The 15,348-nt window shown below is 46.3% G+C and overlaps 1 protein-coding gene across 1 annotated transcript in view; it reads right to left on the minus strand.

Moving 5' to 3' along the window:
• LOC147606097 (uncharacterized) overlaps positions 1-15,348 on the minus strand; it is a 124,678-nt gene that overhangs the window by 55,402 nt on the left and 53,928 nt on the right. The window contains exons 2-3 of the mRNA XM_086792845.1: positions 6,463-6,671; positions 6,291-6,373 (exon numbers count right to left, since the gene is read on the minus strand). Coding sequence (XP_086648971.1) covers positions 6,291-6,373; positions 6,463-6,671 — 292 coding nt within the window. The remainder of the gene's footprint in view (positions 1-6,290; positions 6,374-6,462; positions 6,672-15,348) is intronic.

The raw sequence follows: 15,348 nt of genomic DNA on the forward strand, positions 1-15,348 counted from the left end.
CCACATCTAGGAGCTCAGAGGGGGTGTTAGCAGTCATCTCTTGTCTGTACACTATGTCAGGGCCTCTCTTGTGGGTGTGCCCGCCCGTATTTAGTGTCTTCCCATTTTTCCTCACTCTCCGTATTTTTTCCTATTTATCTGGAGGTGTGTATGGGCTGTCGGCTGCCCCTAGATGCTGCCCGACTGAGTTTTCTTGCTGCCCGACTGATCTGGTGCTGCCTGACCCATTTCTCAGCCGACTGCTTTTCTTCTGGCTGACTCGGCATCTGCTGGTCGTGGGCAGCCAGGGCTGCTGTCAGCTGATTATGGGCTGGCTGATCAGCAAGCAGGGGCCATATAAAATGGCCCCTTGCCCCCACACTCCCACTTGTATATTTCTGGGATTTTATTGGTGTATATAGCAGAGTTACACAGCTTCTCTCTCTCTTGCATCTGTGTATTGCTCTCTACAGCAGTTGTCTTCATTTCCGTTGTGCATTCTGACAAGAGGGATACAGGGCACCAGGGCAGGCAAGATTCAGGAGGACCTTCTCCACATTGGATCACATATTCACACTTCGGGCTATCATCGAGCAGGCCAAGGCACATGGCCGCCGACTATACTGTTGCTTCGTGGACTTCCGCAAAGCTTTGATACAATGTCTTGGGCCCATCTCCTACAGTGCTTACAGCATCTCGGGGTCCTGTCTCACATGATCTGGGCTATCATTGCCTTATATAAGTCAGTTATTGGCAGGGTGAGATGCTCGAGAGGACTATCTGAGGAGGTCTCTAGCACCATTGGAGTGAAACAACGATGCCCACTATCTCTGACCCTCTTTCGACTTTACATAGACTCAAGCTTCATTGACAGAACTGAAGGCGGAGGAGCTTTTAAGGGAGGTATTCATGTTTTCATCCTTTTATATGCTGATGATATTGTACTCATTGCAGATTCTGAGGAGGTGCTACAGAAGCACATGGATACGTTACAGGGTACTGCAGAGATCATTTCATGAGATTCACAACAAATGGTTTATGCGGAGACCAAGTTATCCCGATGCCTTTATGTCCCATGCTATGAGGATAGCCATTGGCCAGCTCAGGGTATCATCCCATAGACTGAGGTAGAGACTGGCAGAGCTGAGCGGATACCCAGAGAGAACACGACATGTAGACTCTGTGAGACGGGAGTTGAGTCGGAGAAGCACTATGTTTTGCCAGTGCCCACTCTACTATGAGATTAGAGGAAGATTTCATTGTCTATTCAGAGAGGGCTTTGGACCCTTATCCCGAATCATGGAGTACCCAGATCAGAGGTGCCTTGGACTCTTCCTACAGAAGTTCAGCAGACACAAAGAGTCACTACTCAGAGATCCTCGCCCCCAACAGCCCTCCTCTCAAGGCGATAGGGGAACTTACTTGGCGGTTATGTCTTGGGGACCAACTCAATGCGATGATCCTCAAGATGACTGGGTGGGAGCTGAGGCGGGAGCTCATCCTTCAGCATAATATCTTGATATTGTGCGAGGAGACCTTCTATCCTTTGCTTCAAAGAGGTTGCTGGTTGAATAACAGACTACGCTACGGACATAAATCAAAGCACATTCGGCTCCTTTTCTGATGGCTCTTTGGGCTTGAATATGGGAGATGAGTGGAATGCCGGGAAGGCTCCTATCCCCGCAAATCACAACAGGCTCAGGAACAACATCAACAATTGTGAAAGTGTCATGCCTCCAATCACAAATGAGTGCAGCCTCCCTAAACCACTGAATGCCGATAATCATATCACACCCCAAAAGAGGTGAGACAAACTATGCCAGTCTCTAGAATGGCTATCACACAGCCTGTCATCCCACGGGCCGCATATCACCCATGATCTCACCAACCATGCCAGTGGAATAAGTGTGGGGCCTATCCCCCAGGCGGGTCATCAATGTCCATCGCCTCACTAGATGAGCTCGATATCTCAACACTCCCCCTTGAGCTCAACTCCATCTCATGTACACCAAGCGAAGCCCTGAATCTGCGAAGCTTCTCTGTACCCAATGCTTTGGTGAAGATGTCAACTACTACTTGATCTTGTGTGCTGACATAAACAAGGTCAATGTCTCCTGCCAAGACCTTCTCTCTGACAAAATGGTAGTGGACCTCTATATGCTTCGTGCGAGCATGAAAAACTGGGTTCCTGGCCAACTGTATACTACTAATGTTGTCACAGAAAATAACAACTTGTCTATCCACAAATAGACCCAAATCTGCAAGTAGCTTTCTCAACCAAGCTACCACACATGCTGCCATAGCAGCATCTCTGTACTTGGCCTCTGTACTGGATGGAGTAATCGTAGGCTGCTTCTTGCTGCTCCAAGTCACAACAGCACTCCCCAACGAAAACATGAAGCCACTAGTAGATCTTCTATCTGAGATACTACCAGCCCAATCAGCATCTGTGTACCCATGTACACATATCTCTATCCCAATTTTATAAAATAGTGCACAATGCAAAGTAGACCTCACATCCCTCAGTATGCGTCTCAATGCATCCAAATGCGACTTCCGAGGAACCTACATAAACTGACTCACCAACCCAACAGCATATCTCAAATATGGACTGGTGATCGTCATGTAGATCAAGCTTCCTACTATGCACCTATACATAGTAGGATCCTCTAAAATCTTTCATGAATCTGCACTCAACTTGCCATTCTGATCCAATGGCACTGAGATAGGCTTACAGCCTGTCATACCATACTTGGACAAATGTGGCCTTTTGAACCTGGAATTTAAACTGCTAAGCCTTGTGGGAATTGTGAGTGCAAAGACTAGGTGTGAACCCGTCTACGTCCAGATGATGGGGTACAAGTGTACAACTCATCTTTTTAGCCAATTGAGGAGAAATGGCATCTCACAGCTGCCCATATCAAAGAGGACAATGAACTGTTGTCCCTTCGGTGTGCCATAAGCACAAATGAGGGCTTTCTTTTACCCCTCAGCCTCACCCTCCTGCCTATTAAATACCATGGTTGGTACTAAATTTAAGGCGGATAAAAGTTGGAGGCCAGTAGTGGCCGATGTTGGAGCTATGAATGAAGCTACATATCGGTGGCCACTGTGGAGGTAGAGGTCTTGGAGGCTTGTGCAGTCTACCACTTGGTATAATCTTTCTTACCATGCCCCACAATGTGGCAAAAGAAACATAGGTTCTACCCCTCGTACCGCATTTGCTCGTCTAGTTGGAGATATCCAGGAGCTAGCTCGGATCTCCTTGGGCTTACCTCTGTTCAGCATCATTTCCTGATTCTGAGCGAGAGTAAGAGCCCTGTCATATGACTGTGGCTCAAAATTATGCACGGTGAACCTTATGTTCATATCCAGCCTCGTAACGAACTCTTTCAATTTATCCTCCTCGAATATCCCCAACTGCTACGCTAATGTGATAACTCTGTTAGAGTATGTCAGAACTGGAGACCCATTTTGGGAGAGTCTGTAGAACTCATCCTCAAGATTGGTCATGTATTGGGGAGGAAGAAACCGTTTTTAACGTCAGACACAAAGGTGTCCTAGAGTCCCTGTGGTCGGGTTTGCATGTAGATTGGACCAATGCTGCCACCAGGTAAATGCTTCGCCGGAGAGGTGAGGTGCTGCTAGGTGGACTCTGTCTTGAGGATCTGAAAGCTTAGCCAAAGGAAAATATGTCACAAATTGATGAATAAACAGCATAACTACAGCATGATCACACTTACCATCATACTTACTAAACTTTGGTTGAGCTCGTATGACGGTGGTGGTGGTTGAGGCAATGGAGGAACTTGGACCTTGTTGTGCCATTGTAGGTAGAATCAACAACATGTTTGCCTGCATAGATGTTATCAACTGCCGGTTTTGGAGTTGCCTAGCGTCTTATTCAAGCCTTTGTTGGTGTTCTCGGGTTGCTTGGTCTACCCGTCGTTGGTCTTCATCAACCCTGTGTCATTTGGCGTCCTCGACCCTTTGTTCATCATCACATCGGCCTTCTTTGGCCCTTCGTTCTTCAACCCTTTTAGCTTCTTCTTTTTGTCTTTGTTGCTCCATGATGAGGAACGATCTTTCAAGCTTTGAAAGTTCTGTTGGCTTTTCAACTTCTTTGACTGCTTCCTTGGCTTTTCAGGCTCCTCTTTAGCTTTTTTTGCTTTGGCTTTTTTTGACTTCTTCTTCTTTAGCCTCGATTTGGAGCCTCAGCAATTTGGTTTGCTCCAAAATTGCTTTGATGAAGTCAGCATTGAAGTACATAAGCATTTCTTTGGTGGTATCTTCTTTGTTGATCTCTCCTTCCATATCTTCATTGTAGCTCTTTGAAGAAGTCTCTCCTCACATTGTGGAGGCCTAGGTGGTTTTTCGTGACCGTAGTTTTACCATCCACATGAAGCTCTCACTTTTTGGGTAGTTAAGTTGGGTCACAACTTGCAGCTCTGATACCAATGTAGCATGCAGTAGGTTGACATGTGTGTTTATGCAATACACTTTACTTCAAGAGAGAAGAATTGAGAGGGAAGATGAGAGTCGACACCAAATTGGGTCCCACTGAAGGACCCCTACAAGCAAGAGTATTTGATTATATTACTTTGGAGAACTTTGTACAATGATGAGAATGATAACTGTGGACTGCCAAACGCAAGGGCGAGAAGATCAAACGCAGGCTGAACCATATGCTGAACCAATAGCATATGAAGTCACTTCTACAAATCGAGAACTGCCGAGGATATGCACATATGCTAGCTGATGATGAGAGGATCTTCTATGTTGCCTTGGACTGAAGCACATAGTGCTTGAGCTTGCTTCTATGATCCAGGAACCTTGAGGGAACTTAAGCACACATGTTCTCTAATTGCTTTGCTAAATACTTGTGAAAATGATGTGTGTTTTATGCAAGAGACTAGGGGCTGCTAATATAGGTAATTTTGATGTTGGTCGGTGCTAGTATGCTGCTATTGGCCAAGTCAATAGTCCACAACTTGTGAAAAATGAGCATTAAATGCTAGCCGAACATTTAATATTGGCTAACCATTATATACACTGGAATTTGGGAGCGTTGGTGAAACTTATGTATCTTACGTCAAAACCCCCCCATGTAAGCCCTTGAAAAGTAAATTCTAAATCTACCACCTCCGACAAATTTGGAGTTGATATTCTCAAGTTATGCCTTCCCCACTAAACGGTAGATTCAAATCATTGTGACATCCATGTTACATGGATGTCACAATCATTCCCCACTAAACAGTAGATTCCAATCATTGTGACATCCATGTTACATGGATGTCACAATCATTGGAACTGCCTTTTAGTGGGAGATGATAGATTATCGCTGGAACCTACCTTGAAAATATCAACTCTAAATTTGTCGGAGAGGTGGTAGATTTAGAATCTACTTTCAAGGCCTTTCGAATGGTATGCCACATGTGGGGGTTTTGACGTAAGATATATAAGGTTCACCATGGCTCCCTTTTTTCTAGAAAGATGATGTCCATGATGCTTAGCATCAAAAGTTTAGGCATATAGCATGCCTTGTGGCTAACTAATGGTTGGCCCATGCACATGCAACTCCTCCATGCTTTTATATGCTTCTATGGACTGACTTAGACATGCCCTAGTCTCGGCTACATGCTTGTTCTCCAAGTGGGTTAAGGGACATCCTATCACCTAAGGCTAGGAAAATGACCTACGTAGCTCATGCCTGACAGGTCCTGGACTGGGGCTCACAATGCGACCACAGCATACAACAAATATTCCAAAAAAAGCGTACTAATGCTATATAATGTCACATGAAATGCTGAGCCACTGTGTCACATAACACCACAGTGCAGGGTGCATGTGACATGCTCTGATACAACTGTTAGAATCAACAAGGGGTTTTGGAGTCGACTTTCATTAAAGAAAAAATAAACGTGACGAGCAAGGTGTAGAAAAGTACGACTCAATTCTATCATTCCATGAAGGTGTTAATAAATACAAAGCTCAACAAAAGTTGGCTTGATAAAATTAGCCTATCTTCTAAATTTGATGGTTTTCTAGCTTGGGCTACACACTTCTATTCTATTTCTAGTTCTAGCCTCCATCCATACACCTCAAGCTTTGCACTTAACCTTGGTAATATCCAATAGTAGAATTATGCTACTTCTCCTTGAATCAATCCACCTCATCTCAGAGAATCTACTCACTATGATTAGTTGATTAAAAGCAATGTCTTGTCAGCTTCGTTTGACAACTGTAATTCAGTATTTCTTTAAAAAGATACTATTGATGAAAAACCAATTTTCAAGGTCAAGTGTCATTACATCTTTGTTGGTAAGATATGGATCCATATCATTGCTAGGATAGTAGGCAGCACCAAGGCCCCCGTTGCCAAATAACTCAACATCTGCAAATACATAAGGCAATTCAAAAAAATATTTTAAATGATTCATGGAAAGGGTTTTATTGAAGCTAGACAGCATACCAAAAACCTACCTTCATCTTCATTATCATAATTATCCATGTCAAGCTCTGCAAAGCCAGCAGCAACGTCGTTTAATCTCTCCTCTACGCGTGTGTTCCCCCCCTCACAACCCAGCGCACGGGCAGCAGCTAAAGCAGTTGCCACTGCATTGGAAGAAACCTTAGTCTCAACGTTCATTTCCTTTTCATGAGCCACCATCTCATCTGTTCCCTCGTCCTCACTGCAAAGGATAAAAAAAGATGTATTGAAAGTATAAAGGTCTTGCAACAGCCAACTTGATACTAGAATTTGCAAACAAACTAGGGTATTTGCAGGTAATATGCGAAGTGATTATTAATTCCTTGAAAGGTAAGATGATAGCTTCTCAAGAAAACAAATTCTATAACAGCTGAAATGAACCTCCTCAAAACATAATCTTCAAAAGAACCAAAGACACCCTCAAATCAATCAAAATGACTCAAATTTATCTTCCCAATCAGAGAACCCTCACTTGGTAGGGGCTGAAAAGAATGACATTGAATATTTAAATGCCCAGGTCAACCTCCTGCAACCATCTGTGATCATCCTGCATCCAAAGAACAGAACAGAGGCACACACATGTATGCATAGTTTTGACTGACTCACCAACCCAACCATATGCCTAACAGATCTGAACCACCAACAGCATAGGAGATCCGAGAGTTCGACCCGAGCACAAGGCCTCCAGACCAGAGACCACCTTCACCAACCCAACCATAGGCCTAACAGCTCTGAACCACCATCAGCATAGGAGAGTTAGACCCGAGCACAAAGCCTCCAGACCATAGACCACCTTGCCCATGGATGACTTCACCCAGGAGAAGGTTGGGCGGCACGTCGTGGACTTGGTCGAGCAAGCTGACCCTAAAAAAGAGGGCACAGAGTGCTGCACACCTCTCTCCCTCATCAAGCAATCCATTAATCACACAGCAGGAGCCAACATACTGGGACAAACAATGATTTCAATCTGGAAGGGTCACAGCATCTTAAGTACCAGCCCCCTCCATCTGGCAAAAGAGGGAATCACAAGCTTAAATTCCGGGATAAGTCTTGAAAGAGAAAGAAGGGAGGAGAGAAGAGATGGTGGGCTATGGCAGGTCTCACATGCTGCAAGCAGGCTTATGGCTTGAAACGGGCTGCTTTCAATAAGCTGAAACAAAGGAAAACCATGTGCATGAAACCTGAAATTTTCTGAGCATTTTTTTTCCCGTTTCTTCAGAAACATTTTGGGGTAGAAACATTTTGCATGCATTCTATGCACCAAACAACTATGCTGGCTCTGAAAATTCTTCCCCACATAAGCATCTGGAGACTGTATTCTCCCACAACCAAGGACTAGGAGTGCCCCATAGTAGACATTGCCCTACATACTGCTTGGTTTGGAAATCTTCCTAAGAGAGTGGAGTTGGGGAGACTATGGAAGCCTCGGAAAGATCCCAAGCAAGGGACATGAAACCAGCAGCAGTTGGGGGGGGCACGAAACAAAGGAGCTGGTAAGATCAAAGAGGGGTAAGGACATTTCAAATGGGGGAGGCCCGAGGCCCGAAGGACCGCTATCAAGCTATCGAGCTGGACTCACAGCATCTTAGCCTTGGCTGGCATTTGTTCATCCATAGCCATGAGAAAGAAACATAGCAACAAGCAACTTTTCCAGGACCTTAACTATGCTCTCCTAACTCTTACCTTATCATGCAGACAACACATACACGATGCTGGAAAAGAAAATTTTGAAAAACCATACGCCATGATACCAAATGTAGACCTACTCATGCTATGAAAGTGTTAACAAAGTAGAATGAACAGTGGAATACTTCCATAAACACATTCACAGACAAGTATCTACACTTACTCTCGGTAAATCCTGAGAGCTCAGCTTAATTATACAATAAAATGTGTACAATGCTGTCTAAGAAAATAAATGATCAACTAGCAGGAGAATAAGCCCAAATTGACAGAACTCTACTGCTCTTCAATTGCTAATGGCTACATGCTAATTCCCACCTTCAGATGCATGATAACCCTTTCTCTGGCTCTACATTGCTATGTGACTGAACCTTTGATGATAATAGAGGAGGGGGCAAGAGTCATATTTGTGAGGGCAAAAGGATGAAAGGACCAAATATATGAGAGATCAGAGTAAGTCAGCACACATGCAATGAGTGAGTGCTCAGTGTATACATGATAAAATCCAATACAAGAGGTTAGTGTGACACTCCGAAGGAGCAGAGGGCTGCTGTCCCGTGATAATGCAGAGGGTGGAGAAGGCCACAATCCAAGGCAGATGGTAGGCTGCCATCTTGAAGAAATGAGCAGAGAGGGCTGCCGTCCCGATGTCGAGGTCAAGGAGCAGAGACGGCTGCTACCCCGGTGATGATCAATGAAGTAAACCTGCTGGAAAACTCTACTGTAGCAGAGAGGGCTGCTGTCCCATATGCTGTAGATAAAATGCTGATATGCTGTAGGCAAGAAGCTACTGCAGATCTGCTCCTGAGGAACGCTGAAGTGCAGTAGACGAGAACTGATGTACAGCCTGAAGTAAATGCTGATATACAGCCTGAAGTAAACGCTGAATGTAGCACTGATGATGTGCTGAAATAAAACGCTGTAGGAGTGGATGCGCAGCCAAAAGCTGTGACAACTCCAGCAGCAGCAGCAGGTAAACGATGCACTGCCTGAAGATGAAGGAGCACCTGGCTGCAGCAAGACTCCAGATCGTGATCATGAATTATGTTGAGTTTCTTTTATATGCTTGAGGGGCTGCTGGTCGGTCAGGGAAAAGTGGCAGCCAGCAGCAAAGACAATAAAAACCATAAAATATCCAAAAATACCCTTTTGGGCTGGATAAAATGGCATGTTTTCACACACCCCCTCTCACGCCAAAAGGGGACCATGAGAGAAGACGAAAAAAAAGGGGTTTGAAGAGGATCATGAAGAGGAATGAGGAGTTGGTTTGTCGATGGTGTAGAACCGTTTGAGATTGGGCAGTACTGGATTCAATGCCACAATGCAAGAGGTTTTCACTAGCATGAATGCCCATTTTTGGGTTTTCATTCACACATGCGCCCCAAACACAAATAACAGAATGCTATGCACAAGGAATGCAAGATGGTAAATGCAATGCAGTGGGTTTTCACATGAGTTGTGCCCTCATGGGGTTTTCACTAACTCATGTGCCTGATACAACAATGATAAAAAATCTGAAAGGAGAGGAAGATCCCCCTCTCAATATGCGGAGGGTGATGGTGGAGGACCGATGCTGATCCGATCGCGAAGACGCTCGAGGATGGGCCGGTTGACGGACTTTGTTAGGATGTCTGAATGGTTGTTCGCCATAGGAATGTGCTCGAGTCTGATGGTACCAAGCTCAACTTGTTCCCTGGTAAAATGAAAATGGACACCCACATGCTTGGTACGGTTAGGAAAAATAGGATTGCCAGCAAGGGCAATTGCACTCTGACTGTCGACGAAGATGGTAGAAGGAGTGTCAATGGGAATGTGCATCTCCGTAAGAAGCTGACGAAGATACATAGCCTGAGTGATGGCATCATAGAGGGCCCGGCATTCGGCCTCAGCAAAAGAACCTGCAACGGTATCCTGCTTCTTGCTAGACCAAGAGAAAGGGGCAGATCCAAGGGAGTACAAATAACCACCATGAGCACGCTAGGAATCGAAATCATCGGCCCAGTCAGAGTCCAAACATATAGGTACCTGCTAGATAGTGAAAAACCCTACTTGCTGGACTCCAATGTGGCCCCTTAGGAGCATTGAAATACTGACTTAAAATGGATGTGCAATAGGAAATGTCAGGTCGAGAATTTGTGAGCCATATGAGTTTCCCAACCAATTGGTGGTAGGCTCGCTCTTCATGTGGAGGTGAGTCCTCTTCCTTTGATAGTTTGATGGTGGGATCAAATGGGGTAGCCACAGGGATAGCACCATCAGGAAAGTAGGAAGTAATGAGTTGAAGACAGTACTTTTGTTGGGATACAAAAATACCATTAGGATGTTGGACCACCTCCATGCCAAGGAAATATGAGAGAAGACCAAGATCAGTCATCTCAAAAGTTCGTCTCAGTTGTGCCATGATATCAGCCACTTTGGCTTGATGTGAACCAGAAATGATGAGGTCATCGACATACAGAACTAGGTAGCAAACCATCCCTGATCTGTGTGGATATAGATATTGGGATCACATTGAGATGGTTGAAAACCTTAGCTGCAAAAAAATTTGTCGATGCGATGATACCACGCTCGGGGGGATTGCCAAAACCCATAAAGAGCTTTATGCAGGCGGAAGACTTTGTCCTCATACTTATGGAGCGGGAAACCAGGAGGTTGGTCAGCATATACCTCTTCCTCGAGAGTGCCATTGAGGAAGGCACTCTTGAAATCCATCTGATAGACTAGCCACGTGTGGTGTGCGGCCAGATTGAGTAAGAGACGGATTGTCATCATTTGAGCGGTAAGTGCGAAGGTCTCGTCGAAGTCGATGGCTTCTTTTTGGTGAAAACCTTGCACCACAAGCCGGGCTTTGTATTTGTCCAAGGTACCATCAGCTTTATATTTGGTGCGAAAGATCCATTTGGTCCCAATTACCTCCTTATGAGGACGAGGGCGATCCACAAGGGATCACATGCCATTATGATCAATGCTTTCGAGTTCTTGTTTCATAGCTTGTTTCCAGGCTGGCTGTTGGATAGCATCTTTCCACAATGTTGGCTCATCATGCGCCACATAGTCTGCGGAGAAAACAGAGGCAAATGAGGCACGAGGAGTGAGCCTGGTGGACCAATGAGGACCGTCCAAAGGGGAATCATGGGGAAGCATTCCAGAATCACGCATGGTCTGTTGGTACTAGCGGGGTAAAGGGTCCCTGGGTGGCTGTCGGGAGGAGGAAGGCTCCTCAAGAGGCAAAGTTATAGTTGACTGATTGGGTTCATGTGGCACAATTGGAGATTCTTGTTCAGTTGGTATGGGCAGGTGAAGGCGAAGTAAATCCCACTCATCAAAGACAATGTCTCGACGAACGAAGACTTTGTTTGATCTGTTAGAATGCGCAGCGGAAGACTAACACACGTAGGAGACGCATCACCATCGAGCACCACGAACACCCCCCAACGGGCACTGCAGCATCCCTCCACCGGGCTCCCATCTCCCAGTGAGCTGCCCCCCAAAACACCGGCCAGAGGAGATGACTATGACAAGGTGCCACTCTAGCCTATATATGGCTCTTCAACTTCCCATGCTTCCACTTATGGGATAATCCAAGGCACCTTCTAGCCATAGATCACACGCTCGAAATTGCCAACCTTCCAACACCCTCCCTCGATTCGAGCTCCGCAAGCCACCGAGGCGCGAGGGGGTCGCCCAGGACCACGCACGCTTGAGCTGCCCAGGACCACACACAACTTGGCTCTAATACCATGTCAAAATGCGCAGCAGAAGACTAAAGCACGTAGGAGACGCATCACCATCGAGCACCATGAACACCCCTCCACCGGGCTCCCATCTCCCAGTGAGCTGCCCCCCCAAACACCGGCCGGAGGAGATGACTATGACAAGGTGCCATTCTAGCCATAGATCACACGCTCGAAATCGCCAACCTTCCAACATGATCTTGGATCAAAAACTTTGTAAGCCTTTGATTCAGAAGAGTAGCCCACAAAAATGAGCAACTCACTCCTTGGCTCAAGCTTGCCCCTTGTGTCATTCGGAGTGTGAGTGTACGCACGACACCCAAAGACACGGAAATGGAAAACGTCGGTTTTTTGCCATAAAATGCCTCAAACAGGGTCCTGTGAGGAACAGCGACCGTGGGGCAATGGTTCAGAGGGTACACCGCAGTGTTGACCGATTCTGACCAAAGGCATTCAGGCAGCTCAGCTGCAAAAAGCATGGAGCGTGCCATATCCATCACAGTTCGGTTCTTGTGCTCAACCACTCGAGGGGGAGTTGGTGGAGGTGAGTTGGCGTTGAATGCCATGTTCTTGCAAGAACTCAATAAGTTGATGGGAGATAAACTCACCACCATTGTCACTGTGAGCAATCCCAATCGAGACGCCGATTTGATTAGTGACTAACCGAACCCACATGGAAAAGTATTGGAAGGCATCTGATTTATGCTTCAAGAAATACACCCACATGTATCTCGAATAATCATCAACAATTAGCATGTAGTAGAGAGACCCATTCAAGGAGGGGGTTGGGGATTGCCCACTCAAATCGAAATGAATCAACTTGAGGATACCCTGAGCACAATGAGCAGCATGATGTGGGAAACGGTGAACGATGCTACTTACCCATTTGACGTGGCTGGCAAACATCCTTTGTCAATTTGAGGCTAGGTATGCATTCAACTAACTGGTCCCGAGACAACTCGTAGAGTGTGTCATAGGACAGGTGACCATAGCGAAAGTGCCATAGTTGTTCAATGTCTTAGGGAGCTCTGGTCACATAGGCACGAACCTAATGAAACTCAGAACCCTCGGAAGATGGCTCAAATAAAAAAGTAGACATCCGGTATAAGCCATCCTTTTGTGCCTGGCCACGGGCAACAACAAGACCGGTAGTCTCATCAATTACCTCTACAACTCGCTTGTTGAAGTGAACTCCACGATCGAGTTGGGTCAACTGGGATGCGGAAAGTAAATTGAGGCCCAGGTTAGGAACAAGATAGACATTGTCCAATGTTGCTTGATTGGGGCCTCTGTTGGTGTTAAATAAAACGGTGCCAATAGATTTGATGGGCATCAATGTGTTGTTGCCACATCGAACTTCACCCTTAGCATGTCGCTAAGAGATGAAAATGTCAGCATTGCGTGCTATATGGTGAGTAGCTCCACTGTCAACTACCCAAGTGACCGGATGGCCACAGGGAAGTGTTGGGTGGACTTCGAGGATAGGTTCTGGAAGAGTAATCAACCTCAAATGTGACATGAGTGACATTGGCCGAAGGGTCGGGATGTGGTGTAAGAGATGACCAATCAGACATCTCTTCCGAGGTGGTAAAAGAAACTGACTGGGTGGGGGGGCCTTGAGCGACTTGACCAATGGGTCGCCACGGAGATGATCTAGGCCAATTCAAACCATTGCCTTGTTGCGGGTTCCTGGGGGGGGGGGGGGGGGGGGGGGGGGGGACCCTGCAGAGTAGGTGCTGGATTATTACCCCCTCTTGACCGCCAATTACGAGCATTACTGCCACCTTGGTTGTTTTGGCGATTTGAGTTAGTGGGGTTGTTACCTCTATTTTCCTTGGCTTTAATGCCACACTCATCGTCAACAAGACCAGGCATTTGGCAATGAGTGTAGAATCTATTCTTTTTGGGAATATTCTGCCAGTAGGGAGTGGGTGTTGAGGCAGGGTTTTTTTTTATCAATATTGTTCCCTTGAGGTTTGCCTTGATTACCTGAGTTGCTGTTCTCCTTCCCTTGCTGCCCTTTTTGAGTAGAGGTGGTATTGGACACAAGGGTCCCCTCTTGAATAGAGGAGGAAGATTTCTTGGGATGTGTGATGGCCCGGTCCCCACGGGGCCCAAACGGGCTCAAATCACGTGCCGACGTGCCAAACGGCACAAGAGACCAAACGGACCGAACGTCGTTCCCCGCGGCTCGCGTAGAGCCAACGGCAACGGGGAATTCACGATTTGCTTGCCAAGAGAGAGAGAAAGAGGAAAAGACTCACGGAGGAGCCGTCATTGCTATTAACCAAGAAAAATATTTACAAGAGGATGCACCGCTTGAAAACGGGCATGAGCCACGGCCGTTTCGGGGGGGGGGGGGGGGTAAGGGCCCGGACCACGGCTCGGAGGTTGAGAGGGAGGAGAGCATGGGCGCTTGAGATAGGCGCTTGTGTTTGCTTGAGCTTGGATGGCTTGAGAGTGGCTAGTACCCCATAAAGAGGCAAAATGATGTTGGTGGTCAAGCATACCCCCCAAGCACCCCACACCCCGGATAGAAATCCCAACGTGAGCACCCATGAGGGGGGCGTGAGCACCCATGAAGGGGGGGCGTGAGCATAACCAGAGGGAGGGCCACCACGTGATGAAACATCACACACACCCCTCCTTACAAAGCTTGAAGCCCCTTTCAAGCTAAAAAGGATATGTACAATATGAACAGAGGATATGTACAACATGTACAGGGGAGGCAAAACATGACCCTCAACGGGTAAGGCATCACATGTTGCTCGCATCATCCATTTGTAAAACTGCATGACTAACTGCTTATGTGCATCTAACAACTTTGCCTCAGGCACCCAAACACAATCTTTTCAGGGTCGACCTTTCCACTTCACATAGAACTCTGGTTGATTGTGGCGGACCCTTGCCTTTAAAATGATCTCTGGTTCAAAGGGGTTAGAATTGTTGTCCACCAGTGGCACGTGACGGCTGAATCTCTCATCAACATAGAACCTCTTGAGTAAGCTGATGTGAAATGCATTGTGAATTCTGACAGATTCTGGTAAATCTAACTTGTATGTGACTCTGTTGTAGCTCTGAAGGGCCCTATAAGGGCCGTAGTACCTGTGGTTGAATTTTGGTGTGAGGTTCTTTGGTGAAGCAATGTTTTGAGCGCTAACCAACACCAAGTCCCCTAGGTGGAATTCCTCTTGTCTTCTGTGTCGATCGGCATATTTGGCATACTTCTGCTTACTGTGCACTAAATTTTGCCTGGCTATGTGCATGCGTGACTGCCATTGCCTCAAAAATTGTTATGCGTCGTGATCCTCTGCATGAATAGCTCCAGTGGCGATTGCGAGGGGGGTTATCACCTCTTTACCCATTGCGAGTTCAAAGGGCGAGAACCCGGTAGCATTGTGTATGGAGCTATTGTAGTGGAATTCTAGGATTTCTAGGTATTCTGCCCAATCTTTCTGATCT

Source organism: Cibotium barometz, chromosome 58 (genome assembly GCF_041138505.1).
Source record: "Cibotium barometz isolate CiBa-2024 chromosome 58, ASM4113850v1, whole genome shotgun sequence".
NCBI classification, from domain to species: Eukaryota; Viridiplantae; Streptophyta; class Polypodiopsida; order Cyatheales; family Cibotiaceae; genus Cibotium; species Cibotium barometz.